The following is an 18648-nucleotide window of genomic DNA, read 5'->3' as shown; positions in this document are numbered from 1 at the left end:
CTGTGGAGTGAAACGATATATAAACATATAAGATTAAGTGTGAAATACTGACTGGCGCACGCGGAGTGTTCTATCATTCGCTGGTTGAGCTTCTCTTGCATACCAATCTAGCAAAGTTTAACTAGGATATGACCACGTGGCGGAGCACGTGTACTTACGTCTAAGAAGGGAGCCGGAAGTTCAGGCGTTCCTCGAACAGATCCATCGCGATTGGGAATAATCTAAAAACGTTTAATTAATTATTAATTAATTAATTAATTAATTAATTAATAAGAGTACGCATATCTCCGCCGGTATTCTCAACAAATCGAGTGTCTTCTGAATTTTCTTTTTCTCGAATTCGTGCGCTCCTATATATAGAGCACGTGGAATTGACGTCATCATTCATTCATTCATTAATTAACGTACGATTAGAAAGTATCATAATGCGTAGTTTGGTGTCGTTTTTCCAGCCGTGAACCCGATGCAAAATCCAGCCGAGTTGGAAGAGCAATAAACTCGTGGGATCTCCTTCCTCCTGTTCGCCTAAACACAAGCGTTTTCATATATATAATTTGATTGTTAGGACTTCATTGCCTCCTTCCAAGTCAACTCTATATAACGGCCACACGTCTAGTATATGGGGAAAATGATTTGATTAGCGTTCTCGCTTTGATTCGATGCATACCAATTGTTCCGTGCTTCAGACGCGTTTTATCCAATTTTCCGAAGCTGGGAGAGAAACAGGGAATACAGATCGCGTACATACATAGGGAGATTCTTACTGGCGAAGTAGGCAAACGTTCATTTTCATAAGCAACGAATCCTAAGCAAAGCGTCAAGCCTTCTAATTGTAACTATGCGTATCTGCGCACCCTAATAATTCCCACGTACTCCAACGGCTTCATATCACCTGTCTGTAATCAAAAAATAGATAAATAATTAAGGAAAACTCTCAAGTCATACAGGCTCCTGAAGTTTAGTCACGACAGTTTCAAATTTGGCGTCTGGGGGAAAATGTTTATGAGAGTTTCCATGGATTTTGTCACTCTACCTTCTTCTTCGCTGCAACATTGAATCAGTGGATGACTTTTCTTCCAGATCGTCTGATGCGGCGATTGTGCAGGCGAATTGTCGCCAAAGAAACCTTGGAGTATGTAAAAACGCTACGAATAGTAGCACATCTCTGTACTCACCAAGAACAACGGTATTGGGTCTCATGCCGCCTAGACCTGATGCCTGGAAACGCGTATCATCATCATCAGAAAAAAAGAGAGTAAATTTAGATTACCATCATAAGGCATTGGGCGCCCGTTCGAACCGAAGACGCGCTCACCAATTCAACGAACGCCTTCAAACGAGTGCACTTGACAAAGTCGACCCAAACGTCCTGCTTCTCCTTATGCCTCTTCGCAGACTATAGCACAGAAAAGAATAAGGAAGAAAAACGAACGCTTATTCCTAACACCAACATTTTCAAACGTATCTACGTCAACGTGACCCAAAATGTAGAGACCACCCTAGAAAAAGGAGACCAATATTCAAACCGATTTTTCCCCCACAGAAAACACAGACAAACCTTTTTCAAATCGTTGATGAAATCCATGGCCTGAAGTGACGAACTCGGATTCGCCACAAGAAACATCATCTACAACGAAGAAATTATCTCAATAATAATAATATAATTATAGTCTATTACTTGGGGTCGCCAAAGCTTCACGTGTTCTTTCTTCATGTCGAGACGAAGCAAGTACTTACGGACCTGTCAAAAGAAAAGACGTTGGCTGCACCTGTGAGAGAGACTTGGTGGCTCTACCTGGTGATAGATAAGAGCTTGAGACACTTCACCCCACGACGTCGACGGACCAAAGAACGCGAGAATAATATAAAGAACGGTCATCACACCTATATAAGACGAAAATATGTGCTAGATGAACTGAGTCTGTAATTGCTTATACCGATTGATACTCCGGCTGCTGTTGGAGATATATAGAACATGATTACGAGGCAAGAGATGGCCCCTGTCAATGCTAAACATCTCTGAGTGAGTTTCCATCTCAGATAATCTACGTATAAGTGATACCAGTGTGCCAAGAATAGTATTTAAATGTTGGCCTAATTGAGACGATGATACTATTAGGAAATGACTTGATATTTAATTGCGTTGTCTCTACCTGAAGTTTGGCGCCGAAGCGGACGTCAAGGCCAAACAGGCGATATTCACGACGCTATAGGAGAGGAGGAAGAACATAGCCACGAAGGGAGCTATGGCATTCAATTTCCCAATAATTAAAATAAGCTAAATTATGCTCAGTGAAACAGTAAGAGGCCAAGAAGGCATCGTGTTTACCTGCACGAGAATCCAGGAGAAGAGCAACGCGTAGACGGGATTGTCACGCTTGGATCCCATCATTTTAGCAAAGACTCTTAGCACAACACCTAGGAAGAGACAATATCTACATATTTTTATTCTTATTATCCGCCTTACCAAAGAGGTTATCTTTAGCCACAGCCTGAAGAATTCGCGACGCACCTACATTTGTTTTATGAAAAAAAAAATATAATTAAATCTGCAAAAAATACCAATAAGATTGCTTAGAGCGGCAGACAGCGTCGAGCTCAGAACGCCGATTATGACAAAAGGAGACCAAATGTTAATAAACTGCAGAAAACAAAAATATCAATTAATCAATAAATAATTATCCAACAAAGTCTTACCCGCATGTAGTCATAGCTGTTCTGAAGAAGAGCGCGAGTGCAAGTAAATCCAGTAAAGATCACTAAAACAAAACCAAAAAATGAGAAAAAATGTCTTGTTTCTGAATTGTTTACTTACTTAGGAGAGCGTATACCAAAAAGGTAAACAGGCAAGCGGCAAGCGTTCCAAACGGTATGGAGAACCCTGGATTTTTCAAATCTCCAGACATATTGGCTCCAGCTTAATTAATGACACCAACGATTTAGCAAAATATTTAATTAATTAATTGAAGTATCTACCCATGATTCCAGTGCATCCATTGAAAATCACGGAGAATACGATTTGAAAACTAGTCATAACATCAGTGGTATAATCAATGACATAGTCTGACTATAAGAAATAAAGAGAGCCTTTGATTCAATGTGGCAAGCATATTCGCTTTGATTTGACTAGCCTTGAGATTCTGATGAAACGTTGTATCATTCCAACTCGAGTACCAAGCCTCGCACGGCGTGCCGTTTCTCTGCAGACTGGTGGGACAGAAAAATCCAGGCTAATCAACAAAAAACCCGATTTCTGTTTGATTAATTAATAAAACAATATATTTTTCATACCGACTTGGTGAAATTAATTGTAGACTCGATATTAACATAAAAAGGATCTTTGATGGCAAAGCTCACCTACGTAGAAAATTAATTAATTAAATTATTAATTAAATTATTTTTGCTCACTATCACTGACGCGACGGCGACCATGACAAGAACGAATATCAATATAGATGCCATGGCAAATATATCTAAGAGATCAGAATTTCTTCACTAAAATTCGAGAATTCAAAAACTCACTTGCGCCAATTAGACTAATAATTAGGCATAAGATAATCGTTAGCGTTCCATAAAAATAGCGCCACCCAGCACTTTCAGGAAGAACGTCTAGAAAATTAATTAATAAATACATTGAATTAGTGTGTTTCAATGAATACCAAAGTTATTCACTAAGGATTCGACTAGACCTTAGAAACAAAAAAAACAAGAGAAAGAATGATAAAGAACAAAGATCATATTTCCAAATAGTACCAATAATGTTGATTGCGCTCGCAAAGACATTCGCCACGTAGAAAATAATTCCCACGGAACCGCCAAACTCCGGCCCCAGAGCGCGACTAATCATAACTAGAAAGAAAAAGAAAAAAAGTTAGACAATGGAGGAAGAGGAAAAGGGAAGCGGATCTTACAATAGGCTCCTCCTCCTTTTATAGCGCCGTTGGTCGATATAGCCGAAAGCGAAAGCACGGTCACAGTCACGGTAAAGTAACCGAGACAAAGCATGCCCAGTGCCACTTCGACTCCAGCCTAAAATGTGAAATTCCAATAAGGGGCCTCTCTCTCTTTCGTCCTTCCCTTACCATTCCCACGACGTAGCCGAGGCGAAGGAAGATTATGACGCTGAATATTGACAGCGTGCATGGTATCGTTACGCCTGGGATCGTCGAGAGTTTTCCCGAGAAGATGCGCGATCGCCAGCGATGTCTTTTTTGAGGGGGGTTCGGGTCCGGGTCGTTGATGATGCTCACGTCGAGATCTTGGCTCGCTTGAGTTGGACTGTCGAGCAAACTTGCCATCTCTCCCGACGAAGAATCACTCGCCATTTTGCCCTTGTAATTCAATTAGAATAAAGACGTCCCGGACGTTCTCGCACTTCCCGCGACACGCCTACGACCATTCGCAGAGCGCGTGGATGTGTATCAGAGCGCGATAGACCGACAGAGGCCACTCGTATTTGTTTAGGACGTGTCAGGGACGGAGCCGTTTAATCCCATTCTTAATTCGGCAGTGTTTCGTTTCGAGCTCCCAGGTCGCAAATGATGGGAAAACAATTTACACGTTTGGTACTGGACCAAAAGAAAAGTACATGGCGCATGCTAGTGATATTCATTATCTTTCCAGTTCTAAGTTTTCTGGTTGGCCTTTATTTCTTCTAAACCATCAGCGATCTCTACAAGCAACGGCACAAGCATGTCTTCTTTGCTGATTCGGTGGTTTTTTCTTCGCTTGAAGATCGCTTTTATCAGAAACTTGAAGCACATCTTTTCGGAAGTGTGAAAAGGTAATTAATTAAGCTAATTAGAGAGACCACAAATGTCCCGAATACGAAAGGTTATGTACTAAATAAATAAAAAATACCTTCGGCTTAATTTTTGAATATAACTTTTATGCGTTTCTTTAAAAATTCATACTCATCGTCAGCTAGTGCAGTGTCCTTGAGCATTCGCGAGGCATGAGTGTCAGTCATAGTCACATAGTCATCTTCATCTGCAGAAAGATGAGGAAGAGAAAAAGGAGCACGAGAAGTCACCTACTGTAAATGGGAAGATGTCCAGCCAGTTCACACACGGCCACGTTGCATGCCATCGGTTGCTTAGCGCCTAAGTAATCATGGCATTGCTACATAATCTGCTATTACTATACAAACAAACCTAGAGACGACTTTCGAGGCCAGACAATGATCCTCAGCACCAAATGGTCAGCGTCCACAGATGCCGATGAATCCAAGCCTCGAGTCATCATCAGATTGTGTGCTATATTGTCTCGATGCAGTAAATCAACCAAAGCAAAAACAGATCTAGAGCATGGGCAATATAAGAAAGTCATACAATAGGACAAGCGCTTACCTTGCTAGACTCTCAATAGAGTCATCAAGAAAGAAAACAAAGCCTCGTCCAGGATATGATTTCAATTCATAACAGGGACCAACAAAATGAGCAACAGGCTAATGAAAACTATAAGAAATGGGATTAGGAGACTCTACATATCAGTACTGTACCCATTTCTCGCAAGGCAACTCACGATTCACATAGTAGCCATGGTAGTGAAGATGATTAACCGAAGCGAAAGCACACAGGCTGTTAAATCCAATTCGAAAAGCCCTGTGCACAAATCTTATAAAAATCAGATCATCAATAATAAGACTGACCACTGAGAACTCGCCAGGATGAGTTTCATAGCAAGTATAAAACTATCAAGAGTAATGACTTGAGGTTGACATGAGCCCAGTCGAGGAACAAGTAATATATTGCAAAATTCCAAAGGACTGACATTTGCAATGACGTAATGTCGATTCTCATCCATTAAAGTCCCTGAATCCTTTTCCTCAACAACTTCAAATAACACCTAGACTTTCCTCTCAATTTCGAATTAATCGATATTTGACTTGAGGAACCTCATCTGGCTTCACTTTCGTAAAATTAAAAAGGCCCTTGTCGAATTTTTGAGACAAACTCGTGATGTGCGCCGGAGCACGTCGCTCGATTCCTCTCTTGAGATTCAGCTATAGAATGACGTCATAAAGCGGACATTTAGCTCCGCCTCGATTTTTACCTGAGCTACAAAACCGATCGGTCCTGGGAGTTTCTTTGTTCGTAGATCGGGTAGTGCGTAGCGTAAAACACCGCTCGTTTCGGCTTCTTTCCATTTTCGTTGCAATAGGACGTCGAACTAATAGAAGGAAGAGGCTCGTCCACTCGCGTTGTTCGACGAGGTCGCACTCACGCGACTAGGCTCTTCGCGAAGGCGAACAGACGCGTGGCGTCTCTCTGTATCAACGGGGAAAGAGCACATGGCACGAAACGAGCGCACGTTAAAAAACACGCCTCTTGCTAGCTAAAATTTTCTTCAAAAAACCCGAAGGTCAAATTTTTAGCAGCAGGAGTCATGATCATAAGGTAACCTGCTACCGCCGGACCTTGCTTGTGAGTACTTTGTTTTGTTGGCGTATTTATTGATCAGATCACTCTTTGGCACTTTGATTGCGGGTGGATAACTACGTAATAGAAATTTTCGTCTATTTTCGGTGTCTCATGCTCTGTAGACGACGTTTCTATATCATAATCCGACAGTCTCTCCGTCGTTGTTCTTGCGACAAACAGCGAATTCGCGCTTCATAGCCAAGTGAACGTTCCAGCCAACAACCCGGATAAACGTCCCGTATCAACTCCAAGTGCAAGACAAAACAAAGCGTTAGCGAAGGCAGAATAGCTCCGTCATCATCGTTTGGGCCTAAAAAATGTTCATGCGAATCTTCGCTTGGCAAACAAAAAGCGCGCGGGCTGGTCTAATATATTCTACGTCAATCCTAATACGTTTCTAATATTATCAAAGTTTTCTCGTGCGATTTCCCGTGCCGCTTTGCAGCCACGATCCAAAGTTTCATCAACGTACTTCTCATCCAATCTCAATTCGCGAATTCTCTTTCTCAAAGGACTCAAATATTCAATAACGCAATCAGTGACGTCAGATTTCATCGCTTCGGTATCTTTCCCAACAAAGTGCCTAATGACATCATCATTACTCATCCCAGTCAATCCACCATAGATGGACACAAGATTCGAAACACCAGGTCTCGTAAGAGGATCATAAGTGATTTCAGATGTGCTATCTGTCACTGCCTTTCGTATTTTCTTACGAATGACGTCATCAGTGTCTGTGAGTTCGATTCGACTGAGATCGGATGGATCGGACTTGCTCATCTTGCTTGTCGGATCGCGGAGACTCATGACGCGGCCGTGTTCGCCGACTATGGGCTCGGGCTCCGGAAAGAATGAATTGTCGTCGAAAGCGGAATTGAAGAGATTCGCGACGTCGCGAGCCAACTCCAAGTGCTGCACTTGATCGCTTCCAACAGGAACGTGAGTCGTTCTAAAGAAAGAAAATATATAAGTATATAAATGTATATCTTTTTTTAGTTTACTTGTAGAGAAGAACGTCTGCTGCCATTAGGACTGGATACGACAATAGTCCGAGGCACTCTGACTGTTGATTCTTTTTAGTCTGAATTTTCATTATATTGATTTAATAATGCTATTAATTTTTTTCTTACCTTCCACTGTGTCATTCGTCTCAGCCAACCAAGAGGCGTTCTGCAGCTGAGAAGCCAGGCAAGTTCCGCGTGATAGGACACCTAAACGTGCAATATATCAATTAAATAATAACAATCGTTGCTCGTACTTTCGACTGTTGAAATAAGATGCTCTTATCAGGATTCACTCCACAGGCTAACAAGGAAATAGCCATATCGCGGATATTCGCCCTTAGGCGACTCGCATCTTGCGGCACGGTCAGCGAATGCAAGTCCACAACGCAATAAAGAACCTAGACGAAGCCTATCGTCGACGTAGCGCGCTGTACGAGCACCTTGGCAACCTGATCGGCTTTTTCCTGGAGAGCGACCCAATTTCTAATAGCTCCGAGGTAGTTTCCGAGGTGGGGTATCCCAGTCGGTTGAATGCCGGAGAATATTCGCGGATAGAGAGCTCGCGCGGGAGCGGAGAACGACATTTCGGTCGACGATAACGCGCGCGCGAAACCTGCACGTGCTTAATTGATTAGAGAGTCTAAACTATGAGACTACGGTTCTGTATCAGAAAGCGAACAGTAAGAGCACGATTATGCATACTGCTATTACTCCGCCGAGAATCATAGCATCCTTTCGCTTCTTCACGCCGATTCGCTGCACAAAACTATTGATAACAGGAAATCGATCTGAAAAAAAAATAATAAATGGAAAACTTTTTCACAGAAATATCTCTCACTTGTCAAAGTAGACATTCGAGTGTTAATTCCACCAAAAACGCCTCGCTGCGAAGTCAGATTCTCCTTTGTAGCCATAGCAACGCTAATAGCTTCATCAGCAAGACGATCAGAACTAGAAAACGAAAATAAAAGATTTCAAAATTTCAGTTGAATTCTCTCACTTTCGAATGTGCTCATTCTCTTTCAAGTACAAATCCGTTCGCCTATTCAAGCCGCCAGCCGAAGCCTTGTACGCGCTAAAACACCCAAAAGAACTTCAAAAGAGAACTCAATACACTATCATTCAAAAGAACCTGATGTCCCTTTGAACAGAACCTAACAGATCCTCTCTATCTCTGAACTGCTTGATATTAGTCTGTAGTAGAAAATTAATAGTCACTGTCCTCTCGGAAATGATGTTGTTTCTCTCTCTACCTTTGTCTTTGCGAATTCTTGCGAATAATTTCTCAATATGTCGTGATGTCGCTGGAGCATGTGTACCATCGTGGGCGTGGCTTCGACGCCGGAGTCGACGTGACTCTGCATGGAGTCGTTCACTTCGCCCAGCTAATGGAGAAAATACGATTAATTGATTATGACGTCATAAGATTTACCTTGGCTAGAAGTTGCTCGATTTCGAGAGACATCGTATCGAAGACGTGTCCCGAACCGGTTCTACGAGAATGAATGACCTCGTTTTATACGGGACATCGGCCACGACCCCAGGGAAAGATTCTTAGAGATTTCTCCTTATTTTCTTCTTACTCGGTGTCTTGGACGCTCGATAGGCTCTCGTGTTGGCTATAGCTGGCGCCTAGTTTGCTGAACGAGACGAGTTTCAGGTAGAGATCGTTCTCCACGCGACTCGCCTCCTTGCGAAGTTCTATCGAGAGATTATCTCGACTTCTCAGCATCGATTGAACGATGAATTACCGTCCCACTTGGCCGCCGCGTCTCCTTGCGTTTTCACGGCCATCTTCATTGTTCTTTCATATCAACTGACTTCCGTCTCCACGCACACATCCCGGATTGGACACAAGATTTGAATTTGAATCGCCCATGGACGATATCGACGACCTAACGCAGCTCATTCCTCTCACCGACGACGCAGGCAATACGACTAACAACGTTTCGACGCGTAGAAACGATCTCTCTTGCAGTCCTATCGTCTCTTAGAACGCGATACGACAAAGGAGTCTTTTACACGAGAGCAGGTAGAGCGACGAGAAGACGCGGGTCATCATTCTACACATAAATATAGGAATCGCACTAATCGCGATCAATCCGAACCGTTTCTTTCCTCATCTCTATTCGACACCGGTCATAGATCAATACAGCGAACCTAACGTAGATACTTATATGATATGAATGTAGGGGGTACATATATAATGTAGAAGAGCGATTGTCCACATATATTCGAAGTTGGTTCGACTGTGTTGAGACTGATGAGACAGAGACATGTCAATCCTGTCAATCAATCCATCATCGTCAGCGGCGAAAGCGGCGCAGGAAAAGTATAAAAATATATAAGATTATAGTATTGCCATATGTGTTTTCTAGACGTGGACTGCTAGATGTCTTATGAGCTATTTTGCAGCAACGACAAGGTGCAAAGACTACCTTTATATTAGACTATCTTTTGAGTGCTTATTATATATAGTAAATTGTCTACGCGTCGAGAATCCTTGGCTGTCATTAGCGCTATTGAGCAAAAGGTTCTCGACTCTAGTCCCATTCTAGAAGCGTTCGGTCAGTGTGCATGCACTTAATTAATTAATTAATTAAAACTAATTTGGGGCTTGTCTACTTTTCTTTTTTTTCTTATAGGGAATGCTAGCACTGTGCGCAATGATAATAGCAGTCGGTTTGGGAAGTACGTTCAGCTTCAGCTCAACGGTCGCGGTAAAATTGTCGGCGCTCAAATTCAAACGTATCTTCTGGAGAAAATTCGCGTGGCAAGGCAGTGCAAAAACGAACGAAATTACCACATATTTTATCAGGTAAAATAGCACTAGGTATATACTAAAATAATAACTGATTATTATTATTTCTAAGTTGATGAGGGGGTATCCTAATGTAGAATCTCTTGGTCTCGAGTCACCTTCTATGATGAATATTCACAGTAAAGCGTTCATGTACAATAATGAATCATACTACTACTGTACTTGTCTTTGTTTCTTAGCTAGAGATGATGATGCGTGTCTGTTTGAGGAAACTAGCTCTGCTTTAACGAGAATGGGTCTCGGGGATTTGCTCAAGGAGCAAGTGTTTGGGCTTCTGGCAGCGATCCTACACCTTAACAGCATTGTTTTCGAGGTTATGAAGCAATCGGATCACTTTCAGAGAGCCGTCATCTCGCCAAACTCTCAACGTATGTACAAAAGAGACTCTCTCTATGATATTTGACTGGGTAGTATAGGAGCACTGAACTGTGCGGCTCGTTTGCTTTGTGTTAACGTCGAAACGTTGCATACATGTCTGCTCTCATCAGAGCTCAGCACAGGCCATGGGGAAGTAATTACGAGACCCTGTAGCCCCACTGATGCTGAATGGAGGAGGGATTGTCTAACAAAGTTACTCTATGAAAAGTCAGATATTGCTACTACCTCCTCGCTTAATTAATTATTTATTATTAAAATATTCACTTTTTCTTAGATTGTTTGATTGGATTGTCCAGTTCATTAATAATCAAATGTCAGCAAAGAAAACGAAATGGCAGAATTTCATTGGTCTGTCCATAGACACCTAATCGTTATTTTTTTCCTCGGTGTCAAACTTTTCTCTAGGCCTGCTAGACGTGTACGGATTCGAAAGTTTAGATAGCAATAGTCTCGAGCAGCTATGCATCAACTACGCAAACGAACGCCTACAGCAATTGTACGTCAGTAGTTTCCTCAGAGCTCGTCAGGTAAGGGACCCCATCCTCTTAATTAGAACGTTGACTAATGTGATCTTACCTTAAAGGAGGAGTATTCTGATGAAGGTGTTCCCTGGGATCCTGTTCAGTTTGCTGACAATCGGCCTTGCGTTGATTTGATAGCGGGGAGAATCAGCATCTTTTCTCTTCTCGAAGAAGTAGACTAAGAATTTTTAAAAATAATCAACTAAACTTGTTCTAGGAGTGCAGGTTGAATCGACGGCACTTGCCTGACGGAATGTACTCTCGTCTTCTGTCGTCTCTTTCGGAGCATTCGTGCTTCGTTGTGCCAAAGTCCGGGGGATCAGCAAAGTCTCATAAAACAAGCTTCATCATAGAGCATTATGCAGGAAACGTTGTCTATAACGTAGATGACTTTCTAGGGAAAAATCAGGCAAGTGGGGAATTTTACCTTGACATCCATCATTCTAACCTCTCTCTCCTCTAGGATTATATTCCTCCTGAAATGATTGCCTTTCTTCAGCTGAGCACGTCGACTTTAGTACGTCAATTTTTCCCCGAGTCAAAACGTCTCTCCAAGGCGTCGAGTCCGAGACAAGGTCCAAGCTCTCGTCGCAAGAAGACCATTAGGACTGTAGTCACTCGATTCAAAGTAGGAAGACTCGTATTTCATTTTCCACGCGTACCAACTTTTTGTCTGAGTGCGCAGAATTCACTGGAACAGTTGGTGGCTGTTTTGAAATTGACCACTGTTCATTACATCAGATGCATCAAGCCAAACAATGAAAATGAACCCGGACTATTTGTTGAGGAGAAGGTAGGGTACCACGTTCATAAGCCTTTAGCTATTCTTCGTTCTCTGAAGGTTCTGTCTCAACTGAAAGCTTGCGGTGTTATGGAAACAGTAGAGATCTCTTCCCTGGGCTATTCAAGTCAAATGACATACGCTGCTTTCGTTTCGCATTACATGACCCTGCTGCCAGCTTCAATGAGAAAAAGCCTACAGTCTGACGTCACTGAAATGACGGCACCATTGTCACCAGAGCCTCAGAGTTCCAAAGGAAAACGTCGGAGTGGAGTCGTGCTTCAGTCTCTCCACAATTCTACCAAAGTCAACTTCAAACGACGTGGCAGCGTATTACAGCAGCAGAAAGCGCGTTCCAGACGCCAGCTGGTCACGACGAGACTCAAAGACGCCACAAAATCCCTTCTCGAAACACAAATATCTGCAGCAAAAGATAGTCACTATTTCGGCTATACAAAAGTCTTTATGAGAGACCAACTGGTAGAGAGTTTCATATCACACAAAAGATGATGTGTTATTGATAAATTCAAGGTCGAGACTCTGGAAACGGCGTTGGAACGCCGTCGAAGCGATTCTGCAAGCTGCCTTCAACTGCGATGGAAATTCCTTCGTCATAGACAAGAGAAAGAGAAACGTAGAGCTACGATAATAATTCAGAAAAGTAATAGATTGACTATACATGTAATCTCACTTACGTTGTTCTTCTGTTCAAAGCTCTTCGAGGGTTGATTGCTCGACGACGATTCCAAAAGATACTCGCATCTACGAAACTCATTCAAAGGCGGTGGAAAAATTGTCTCCGACGCCGGACGACGACTTCAGTCACGGATACGTGGGATGGAGCGGAGACGTCTCCATCTCAATCGAAAATTCAACGGCAAATATATTTGAATTTTTGTCTTGAGAAACGCATTGCTTCTCTTCGTTCGATTCCTAAGGTCAGATGAGCTTGTATCACTGAGATATCTCCTTTTGAGGGTTATTTTATCGTTGCAGATGCCTATTGTTTTTACGTGCAGACCGACCCCACTTCCTTTCGCTACGTGCGAGCCAACGACTATGAAAACTCCGCAGGTACACTACAAATAATTTCAATTACATAAATAAATAGTATCTTTCTAAGGGCTTGGAAATACTTGTTGCTTAGTCAATGCGAAGGCGTTATGTTCATAACCTAATTTCATTTGAGTGTCCCGTGTTTCTGTGCATACCGAGAGCCATTTGATAAAATACCTTGGTAACAGACTCTTGTGTGTAAAAACAATGCTTACTGTCCTCCTTCTTCTCCTCCGCGTTCTTACAGTCTCAAGCGAAAGTTGGACTTATCCATCTCATACAAAAGGTACATTGACGAAGCTCACCTGACTTGGAAGTTCTTCTACACTACCTAATCGCATATAGAGAAGACTTTCCATTGGGACTCCACCTATCCCTTGTGTGCTGGAAAAAAGCAATCACCGATCGATCTAAAAAAACAGGGAGAGGAAGACGATGGTCGCGACTCCTATCGTCAATCAACCGCTCAAAAAACCACAACAATAAATTTTGAGGGAGCCTACAGCAATGGGCCGGGAGGACGGATCAGCGGGGGAATCGCTTCGAACAACGGGCACGTCATTCGCTACGAAATGCCAAAGAACGTCAGTGCGACTATACGAGGCGGAGTCCTCGAGAATCGACCGTTTCAACTCGATCATTTTCACGTGCATTTCGGTTCGGAGGAGACTCGCGGCTCGGAGCACACAATCGACGGTGTAGCGTATCCCGCTGAGGTGATATAGACGCATATACGTGGGGGTTATACCGGGTTGTTCCAGGTTCACTTTGTCCACTACAATACCAAGTACAGGGACTTGGAGAGTGCGCTCATGGAAGAAAACGGGCTTTCGGTCATAGGAGTCTTTCTAAAAGTAAACAATTGTCTCTGAGACTCACATACTAAGACTTCCAACATACGTACACTGTAGCTTGGATCTGTGAGCAATCCCGAACTCGATGAACTCAAATTCGAGACGCTTAGCTCCAAAGGTTCGTCGCTCTTTGGGGCCTACAAGTACGCGCGATTCACTCTCCTCCCCCAAGGGATGAAGAATAGTGTTGGGACGCTGTTTCTCAATAACCTGTTGCCAACGCGACGCGACTATTACACGTACGAGGGATCGCTAACAACGCCACCCTGCGACGAAAACGTTCGCTGGATCGTTATGCGACACCCAATACCAATAACACCAAGTCAGGTCAGTAGAGGGGGGAACCATATTATTTAATAATTGATTAGGTGAATTCAGCTGTGGGCTCTTCGTCGTGTAAATACCGGTGGCAGTGATGATACATCGATGGCTGATAACTATCGCCCAACCCAGCCCCTCAACGGACGAAAAGTTGATTACTATAAAGGTAGACTACCTACAATCAAACAACACTCCCCTGTATATTCTGATTCGTGCTAGAAAGCAAAGACAATAAGGACGGCGGTATGAAGTGGTGGGTGTGGTAAGCAAAAGATCATATGCATATATCCCAAAGAAACTAACCCTTTCTATGTATGTAGGCTCTGCATAGGCCTTGGGGGCCTCGTCATAATCCTCATCCCCATCATCATCATAATAGCAACAAAGTGCCGAACGACGAAAAGGAAAGAACTAAAAACGACACGCGCAATCACAGTGTGATGACGTCACAAAAAAACTCGAATTTCTGTCGCGCGCGCGAGTAATAATAATATCAAAGCTTCATTTGCTTAGATTTTAAAATGTCCCTAATAATCGCCCAGTGCCCACCACGCGCGTTATCGGAAACGTCGACGTGGCCCGGGGGAAAATCTAGCGACCAATTGTTCTTCGGGCAGTATTCGTCACCGCCGCCGCCGTTCGCTACGTCATCGACACTTACCGGCTTCGACGTCTCAGTCACTGTTGGTGACGGAGACTTGGAGTCATCGGGCAACTGGCCGTCTTCTATGAAATTTTACGTGTGTAATAATAATAGTGTTTCTGGGACTCTTACCTAATGTTTGACGTCTTTCTGCTGAATACGATGTTGGGATGATTCTTCGAGGTCGCTTTCTCAATTCGTCCGGTGTTTCGCTGAGATTTCGTTTGCGTTTCCTATTGCGTCTTTGCTCCTAAGAAAAAAATATGACGTCATATTCGTAGACAACCCGATTAGAGAGAGACTCACAAGAGAACTCTCCACGTGTCTCATATCAAAAGAACGTATGGGTAACGAAGATCTCTAAAAAACAGATATTAATTAAATAATTAAACGATTTAATTTGCAATTATTACGTCTTCTACGCCTCGAGGTACTGGTGAATTAAATCCGGGGTACTCGAACGTATGCACACCTTCGCAGCATGAAAAATGATACTAAAAATTTCTTTGCTCTTTTGGCCACACCGTCATCATCGTCATCGTCATTGAGATCGCTACTATAGGGATGTGACGTCTCGGGTTCTACGTGTGGAAATCAAAATCAGTGCGCGTTTCTCAGGGGACAACGTCATCCACCTAGTACCTGTTCCTGGTTCACCGTAGACAATAAGCGTTCTGGTTCCTTCATCCTTGTTCTCTTGTTCAGAAAGATAGCCGGGGGGATAGCCGACCTCACGCATTTTATAGATGAAGGATGGCAGCGTGGGACGTTTTTCGTCGATGCCAAGAGCCTTCTGTAGCTCCGGGCTAAAGGCGAAAATCCCAGTCTCCTTTATTAAATATTCTCACGCAAATAAGTTCTTTACCTTAGCATCCCAGGAACGAAGCGAGAGGACTGCGACGTTTTGTGATATCTTGCGGGACTAGACAACAATCAATAATATTTTCTTTTCAATTTTTTAAAAAGCTTGTCTTACGTCTCCGCCAATGCTGACGATTTCTTTTCCATGAATTTGTTTCGCGAAGCGGCTATTCGTTGGAAATCTTTCGGCTGGGGAAAAAAAATAATAACGTCTCTTTATATGCAATGAAATCCCTTGATATGACTAACTTCATCGCATTCAGTCACAGCGTGAGGACCGCCGCAGTTGAAACAGGACATCCTTGCTCTGAATTAATAATCAATAAAATATAAATAATCTTAATTTTTCTCTTACCCTTTCATAGCTAATTCAGTAGTAACGTTGGCAACAGGCAACGACTGTAAAAAATCACGCGTATACCTAAAACAAATGAGAAGTGAGTCAGAGGTTGATCTCATCATAATGACGTACAATGGTATACTCCATCCCAGATACTCTCGAGGCTCGAGATCGTCCAACGGACTACCAATTCGATCTATACAACAGTCGACAAAATATTGGACAAAACCAGACAACTATAAGGAAAAAAATTCAAAAATGATTTCAGAGAGAAGAATTTTATTTGCCTTTTTTCCACGTTCAGACGACAACTCGAGAGCCGAATGTTGATCGACACTAGCACCCACCTAAATAGATTCCCAATAATTAATTAATCTATTTTTTTCATTTTTTTGTGACCTCGTTTATTGTAGAGCCCATTGCTCGAAACGACGTTGCCATCTCTCGGAAAAACTCCTCGACGATTTCTCTCGAGCGTCTGAGCCCGATTTCAATAAGAATCGGACCTTGATAACGCGATTTGGACTTACAGTGATAAAGGATCGTCGTTGAAGGCGACGCTTGCCAGTGGGGCTTCTAGCTCGCTTCTAGAGGCAATGTTTTATTGTTTTTCTACTGGATTGGGCTGTTTCGGACGTTTGCGTCGAATTTAGCCACGTCTGAAGGCGACAGCAATGTCGAGTCGATGTCGTTTCCATGTTTTACGACGACGAAAGGCCCGGAGGGTCTATCAAGTGAAGGATACTCTTCGCTATAGACTTCCGACGATATAGAGTGACGGAGGATACAATTGACGAGACGTACGAGCGAAAAATCGATATCTGTATTCTGCGCCGTGCGTAGGATGCTGCGCTGAAGTGCGCGCTTTCACACACCACCAACAAAAAAAGAACACAAAGGGGGAACACACACATAGACAACTAAACAAGCAGACAAACAATCAAGAGTACCGTAACGAAAATAGCCGAGCTAATTCCAAGAGATCCTGACCCCCCTGGAGGAGGCACCAGAGGATCGAATCCACAACTCAAAGTAGTGTTTCTATTTTGTCGACATTCTGATTCATCATCATCATCCGCGCCGTCACAAAAACAATTGACCAGAGTGGCTCCAATGGGATTATAAATCATCCCAGACACGGCCGTCCTGCACGGCTCGACGCACGAAGCAACATTGCGACAATTGGCAAAATACTTTTCGCCAATATCCATGCACGTGACGTCATTGAGACAAAAGCTGAGTATTTCAGAACACGGCCGCGGCACGGGTGCAACTCTATTGTAGCAGTTCCTAAACAGATACGCCATCTCGACTCCGCACTCTTGATCCCATTGTGACGAACATGAACACTTCATATAATTCCAGCCAATAGGATGAGAAAAAAGGCGAACCGTCGCTTGTTTGCACGAGTCGTTGCACCGCCGCGTCAGACCAGTCAACTCTCGAGCACATGTACTCTTGAAATTCGAGAAGAGGGGTGCACACGACCGATCGCGTCGACACGCGGAAATGACGTCATCGCACACTTGAATGCCCGGAGGAAAATCGGGATATTGCGTGTCGAAACACAGATTATCGACGTAGGTCGCGCGAGTGAAACAGGCGACGTCGCCACTCGGGCAAACGCATCGATTTCGACTCGCGTAGAGCGCGCGTCCAATGGGATCGCATCGAAGGTCCTGAAGACGATTCTTACAGTTCGTCGTACAGATCTTATTCGCGAAAGCGCCCGCGCACGCGACGCGATGGCGATCGAACGCGACGCGACACGTCGAATTGGCCTTGCAGGTGTCGCTTAGCGAGTCACAGGTTGTCATGGACGGGCGATCCGGTTCGAGTGTTGATTGACACTTGGCGGCTGGGGGAGGGGCCACGCCCCTGCACGCTGCCAAGACGTTGACTCGTTCTGTTTCGCACGAAGCGTTCGTTGCGTTGCATTCGCACGTTTCGAGTTGATAGCCGATGTCGTTTTGGAGTAGGGCGTCGAAACTCGCGTTGCACGACGCCGTGCAGGAGATCGTCAAACCGGCGATGACGTCAGCGCACGTCGATCGCCACGAGTGCCATAGAGCGTTGCAGGTGCTGTTCGCTTGGCAGACGGCTGAGGCGTTCGAGCACGGCGTCTCGTAGTGAGCTGCAATAGCGCCGGAGACGAGAGCGAGGCACAGGAGAATCATATCTTCGTTGCACCCGCACCCTTGCACCACCGAATCGCGAATGACAGGTCACAGGACCACGGTGAGGGTTAGGGTGTGGTCTCCAGAGGTGCTCGTGACGTAAAACCGTCGAGCTATCCATGGGAGAACCAGCCAAGAAAAAAATCCGCTTGCGCCGGTGATCACGTGATTAGCACAAGCAATAAGACAATAATCATACCGCACGCGAGGACCACAAGAGTTGCCTTTCCTCCTCTTTCAGTTTCTATATAGAAACAAGTACTACACCATAAAAGAAGACACACATAGATGACTAAACAAGTAGACCAGCGATCATCGTCACGAGCTGATTCCAAGAGCTCCTGTTCCACCTATCGGCGAAGGTCCTTGCGTATCGACAGGAGAAGAAGGCTGAGACGTGGAAGACGGCGGCGGCGGCGGCGGCGGCGGCGGCGGCATCAAAGGATCGAATCCACAGCTCAACGTAGTG

The 18648-nt window shown here is 43.9% G+C and overlaps 8 protein-coding genes across 10 annotated transcripts in view; 2 read left to right on the top strand and 6 right to left on the bottom strand.

The window, feature by feature from the left end:
• The window catches only part of LOC136187465 (solute carrier family 12 member 9-like), a 5142-nt gene extending 811 nt beyond the window's left edge, over nt 1-4331 (bottom strand). The window contains exons 1-33 of the mRNA XM_065975066.1: nt 4083-4331; nt 3912-4029; nt 3754-3849; nt 3660-3689; nt 3523-3609; nt 3409-3473; nt 3292-3357; nt 3132-3230; nt 2977-3067; nt 2816-2917; nt 2698-2759; nt 2563-2641; nt 2468-2512; nt 2330-2418; nt 2154-2278; nt 2063-2094; nt 1938-2009; nt 1796-1884; nt 1679-1741; nt 1559-1627; nt 1452-1499; nt 1271-1396; nt 1176-1218; nt 1034-1126; nt 946-986; nt 855-896; nt 765-805; nt 668-711; nt 577-612; nt 409-525; nt 280-350; nt 159-221; nt 26-107 (exon numbers count right to left, since the gene is read on the bottom strand). Coding sequence (XP_065831138.1) covers nt 26-107; nt 159-221; nt 280-350; nt 409-525; nt 577-612; nt 668-711; nt 765-805; nt 855-896; nt 946-986; nt 1034-1126; nt 1176-1218; nt 1271-1396; nt 1452-1499; nt 1559-1627; nt 1679-1741; nt 1796-1884; nt 1938-2009; nt 2063-2094; nt 2154-2278; nt 2330-2418; nt 2468-2512; nt 2563-2641; nt 2698-2759; nt 2816-2917; nt 2977-3067; nt 3132-3230; nt 3292-3357; nt 3409-3473; nt 3523-3609; nt 3660-3689; nt 3754-3849; nt 3912-4029; nt 4083-4325 — 2569 coding nt within the window. The 5' untranslated portion in view covers nt 4326-4331. The remainder of the gene's footprint in view (nt 1-25; nt 108-158; nt 222-279; nt 351-408; nt 526-576; nt 613-667; nt 712-764; nt 806-854; nt 897-945; nt 987-1033; nt 1127-1175; nt 1219-1270; nt 1397-1451; nt 1500-1558; nt 1628-1678; nt 1742-1795; nt 1885-1937; nt 2010-2062; nt 2095-2153; nt 2279-2329; nt 2419-2467; nt 2513-2562; nt 2642-2697; nt 2760-2815; nt 2918-2976; nt 3068-3131; nt 3231-3291; nt 3358-3408; nt 3474-3522; nt 3610-3659; nt 3690-3753; nt 3850-3911; nt 4030-4082) is intronic.
• A 293-nt stretch (nt 4332-4624) lies between these two features.
• LOC136187763 (GDP-D-glucose phosphorylase 1-like) lies at nt 4625-6606 on the bottom strand. Of its 2 annotated transcripts, XM_065975445.1 has the most exons (11): nt 6404-6606; nt 6226-6346; nt 6055-6171; nt 5897-6004; nt 5651-5847; nt 5501-5603; nt 5349-5446; nt 5154-5299; nt 5037-5102; nt 4861-4989; nt 4625-4796 (listed from the first exon to the last, which is right to left on the bottom strand). In XM_065975445.1, the coding sequence occupies exons 2-10, from the start codon at nt 6292-6294 to the stop codon at nt 4868-4870; spliced, it is 1026 nt and encodes a 341-aa protein (XP_065831517.1). In that variant the 5' UTR covers nt 6295-6346; nt 6404-6606; the 3' UTR covers nt 4625-4796; nt 4861-4867. The 2 variants fall into 2 exon arrangements, with proteins under 2 accessions (XP_065831517.1, XP_065831516.1); XM_065975444.1 differs by having other exon boundaries at nt 4625-4989.
• Nucleotides 6607-6674: 68 nt separating this feature from the next.
• Nucleotides 6675-8016, bottom strand: LOC136187765 (tryptophan--tRNA ligase, mitochondrial-like). The gene is made up of 5 exons (XM_065975446.1): nt 7876-8016; nt 7681-7824; nt 7553-7633; nt 7424-7503; nt 6675-7371 (listed from the first exon to the last, which is right to left on the bottom strand). The coding sequence occupies exons 1-5, from the start codon at nt 8008-8010 to the stop codon at nt 6798-6800; spliced, it is 1014 nt and encodes a 337-aa protein (XP_065831518.1). The 5' UTR covers nt 8011-8016; the 3' UTR covers nt 6675-6797.
• A 19-nt stretch (nt 8017-8035) lies between these two features.
• Nucleotides 8036-9230, bottom strand: LOC136187766 (Golgi SNAP receptor complex member 1-like). Its single transcript, XM_065975447.1, has 8 exons — nt 9178-9230; nt 9010-9127; nt 8859-8919; nt 8680-8811; nt 8559-8620; nt 8427-8501; nt 8265-8377; nt 8036-8214 (listed from the first exon to the last, which is right to left on the bottom strand). Exons 1-8 carry the CDS (start codon nt 9224-9226, stop codon nt 8093-8095), a joined length of 732 nt encoding a protein of 243 aa, XP_065831519.1. The 5' UTR covers nt 9227-9230; the 3' UTR covers nt 8036-8092.
• LOC136187760 (unconventional myosin-XIX-like) lies at nt 8975-13245 on the top strand. Of its 2 annotated transcripts, XR_010669991.1 has the most exons (22): nt 8975-9355; nt 9405-9458; nt 9506-9591; nt 9639-9758; nt 9805-9851; nt 9905-9993; nt 10072-10244; nt 10300-10366; nt 10427-10615; nt 10664-10832; nt 10900-10973; nt 11031-11152; nt 11209-11319; nt 11364-11555; nt 11610-11774; nt 11832-11939; nt 11988-12407; nt 12459-12588; nt 12642-12865; nt 12924-13001; nt 13051-13164; nt 13231-13245. XR_010669991.1 is itself a non-coding variant. In XM_065975441.1 (21 exons), the coding sequence occupies exons 1-21, from the start codon at nt 9304-9306 to the stop codon at nt 13072-13074; spliced, it is 2694 nt and encodes an 897-aa protein (XP_065831513.1). In that variant the 5' UTR covers nt 8975-9303; the 3' UTR covers nt 13075-13172. The 2 variants fall into 2 exon arrangements, 1 of the variants encoding a protein (XP_065831513.1); XM_065975441.1 differs by lacking the exon at nt 13231-13245 and having other exon boundaries at nt 13051-13172.
• Nucleotides 13246-13423: 178 nt separating this feature from the next.
• Nucleotides 13424-14651, top strand: LOC136187767 (carbonic anhydrase-like). The gene is made up of 7 exons (XM_065975448.1): nt 13424-13699; nt 13745-13837; nt 13895-13955; nt 14010-14164; nt 14216-14324; nt 14378-14420; nt 14479-14651. The coding sequence occupies exons 1-7, from the start codon at nt 13556-13558 to the stop codon at nt 14597-14599; spliced, it is 726 nt and encodes a 241-aa protein (XP_065831520.1). The 5' UTR covers nt 13424-13555; the 3' UTR covers nt 14600-14651.
• Nucleotides 14508-16779, bottom strand: LOC136187761 (zinc finger CCHC domain-containing protein 8-like). Its single transcript, XM_065975442.1, has 15 exons — nt 16639-16779; nt 16533-16589; nt 16402-16480; nt 16290-16349; nt 16135-16238; nt 16018-16083; nt 15912-15969; nt 15778-15851; nt 15667-15723; nt 15444-15607; nt 15326-15382; nt 15215-15273; nt 15108-15161; nt 14934-15051; nt 14508-14884 (listed from the first exon to the last, which is right to left on the bottom strand). The coding sequence occupies exons 1-15, from the start codon at nt 16698-16700 to the stop codon at nt 14652-14654; spliced, it is 1302 nt and encodes a 433-aa protein (XP_065831514.1). The 5' UTR covers nt 16701-16779; the 3' UTR covers nt 14508-14651.
• Nucleotides 16780-16824: 45 nt separating this feature from the next.
• LOC136187762 (uncharacterized) lies at nt 16825-18331 on the bottom strand. Its single transcript, XM_065975443.1, has one exon. It carries the CDS (start codon nt 18177-18179, stop codon nt 16923-16925), a length of 1257 nt encoding a protein of 418 aa, XP_065831515.1. The 5' UTR covers nt 18180-18331; the 3' UTR covers nt 16825-16922.
• Nucleotides 18332-18648: the final 317 nt, after the last annotated feature.

Source organism: Oscarella lobularis, chromosome 5 (genome assembly GCF_947507565.1).
Source record: "Oscarella lobularis chromosome 5, ooOscLobu1.1, whole genome shotgun sequence".
Taxonomy (NCBI): Eukaryota; Metazoa; Porifera; class Homoscleromorpha; order Homosclerophorida; family Oscarellidae; genus Oscarella; species Oscarella lobularis.
The sequence above is the reverse complement of the archived record's forward strand: the minus strand, read 5'-3'. Positions and strand labels throughout refer to the sequence as shown.

Bases quoted from the DNA above. Each gene is read 5' to 3' on its own strand.
- LOC136187763 (XM_065975444.1), bottom strand. From the start codon at position 6,294: ATGTGCTCTTTCCCCGTTGATACAGAGAGACGCCACGCGTCTGTTCGC. The intron at 5,848-5,896 runs GTTCCTCAAGTC...AGGAAAGTCTAG, and splicing joins CGAAAGTGAAGCCAGATGAG to GTGTTATTTGAAGTTGTTGA. The intron at 5,300-5,348 runs GTAAGCGCTTGT...CCCATGCTCTAG, and splicing joins TCTATTGAGAGTCTAGCAAG to ATCTGTTTTTGCTTTGGTTG.
- LOC136187765 (XM_065975446.1), bottom strand. From the start codon at position 8,010: ATGTCGTTCTCCGCTCCCGCGCGAGCTCTCTATCCGCGAATATTCTCC. The intron at 7,825-7,875 runs GTTGCCAAGGTG...GGCTTCGTCTAG, and splicing joins TCCAGGAAAAAGCCGATCAG to GTTCTTTATTGCGTTGTGGA. The intron at 7,634-7,680 runs GTACGAGCAACG...TTGCACGTTTAG, and splicing joins TCTTATTTCAACAGTCGAAA to GTGTCCTATCACGCGGAACT.
- LOC136187766 (XM_065975447.1), bottom strand. From the start codon at position 9,226: ATGAAGATGGCCGTGAAAACGCAAGGAGACGCGGCGGCCAAGTGGGAC. The intron at 8,920-9,009 runs GTAAGAAGAAAA...TCATTCTCGTAG, and splicing joins TCGAGCGTCCAAGACACCGA to AACCGGTTCGGGACACGTCT. The intron at 8,621-8,679 runs GTAGAGAGAGAA...TTTCTACTACAG, and splicing joins AAGAATTCGCAAAGACAAAG to ACTAATATCAAGCAGTTCAG.
- LOC136187760 (XM_065975441.1), top strand. From the start codon at position 9,304: ATGGACGATATCGACGACCTAACGCAGCTCATTCCTCTCACCGACGAC. The intron at 10,245-10,299 runs GTAAAATAGCAC...ATTATTTCTAAG, and splicing joins ATTACCACATATTTTATCAG to TTGATGAGGGGGTATCCTAA. The intron at 10,616-10,663 runs GTATGTACAAAA...TGGGTAGTATAG, and splicing joins CATCTCGCCAAACTCTCAAC to GAGCACTGAACTGTGCGGCT.
- LOC136187767 (XM_065975448.1), top strand. From the start codon at position 13,556: ATGCCAAAGAACGTCAGTGCGACTATACGAGGCGGAGTCCTCGAGAAT. The intron at 13,956-14,009 runs GTTCGTCGCTCT...TCCTCCCCCAAG, and splicing joins CGAGACGCTTAGCTCCAAAG to GGATGAAGAATAGTGTTGGG. The intron at 14,325-14,377 runs GTAGACTACCTA...GATTCGTGCTAG, and splicing joins AAAAGTTGATTACTATAAAG to AAAGCAAAGACAATAAGGAC.
- LOC136187761 (XM_065975442.1), bottom strand. From the start codon at position 16,700: ATGGAAACGACATCGACTCGACATTGCTGTCGCCTTCAGACGTGGCTA. The intron at 16,481-16,532 runs GTAAGTCCAAAT...AATCGGGCTCAG, and splicing joins AACGACGATCCTTTATCACT to ACGCTCGAGAGAAATCGTCG. The intron at 16,239-16,289 runs GCAAATAAAATT...TTTTCCTTATAG, and splicing joins CGTCTGAACGTGGAAAAAAG to TTGTCTGGTTTTGTCCAATA.
- LOC136187762 (XM_065975443.1), bottom strand. From the start codon at position 18,179: ATGATTCTCCTGTGCCTCGCTCTCGTCTCCGGCGCTATTGCAGCTCAC.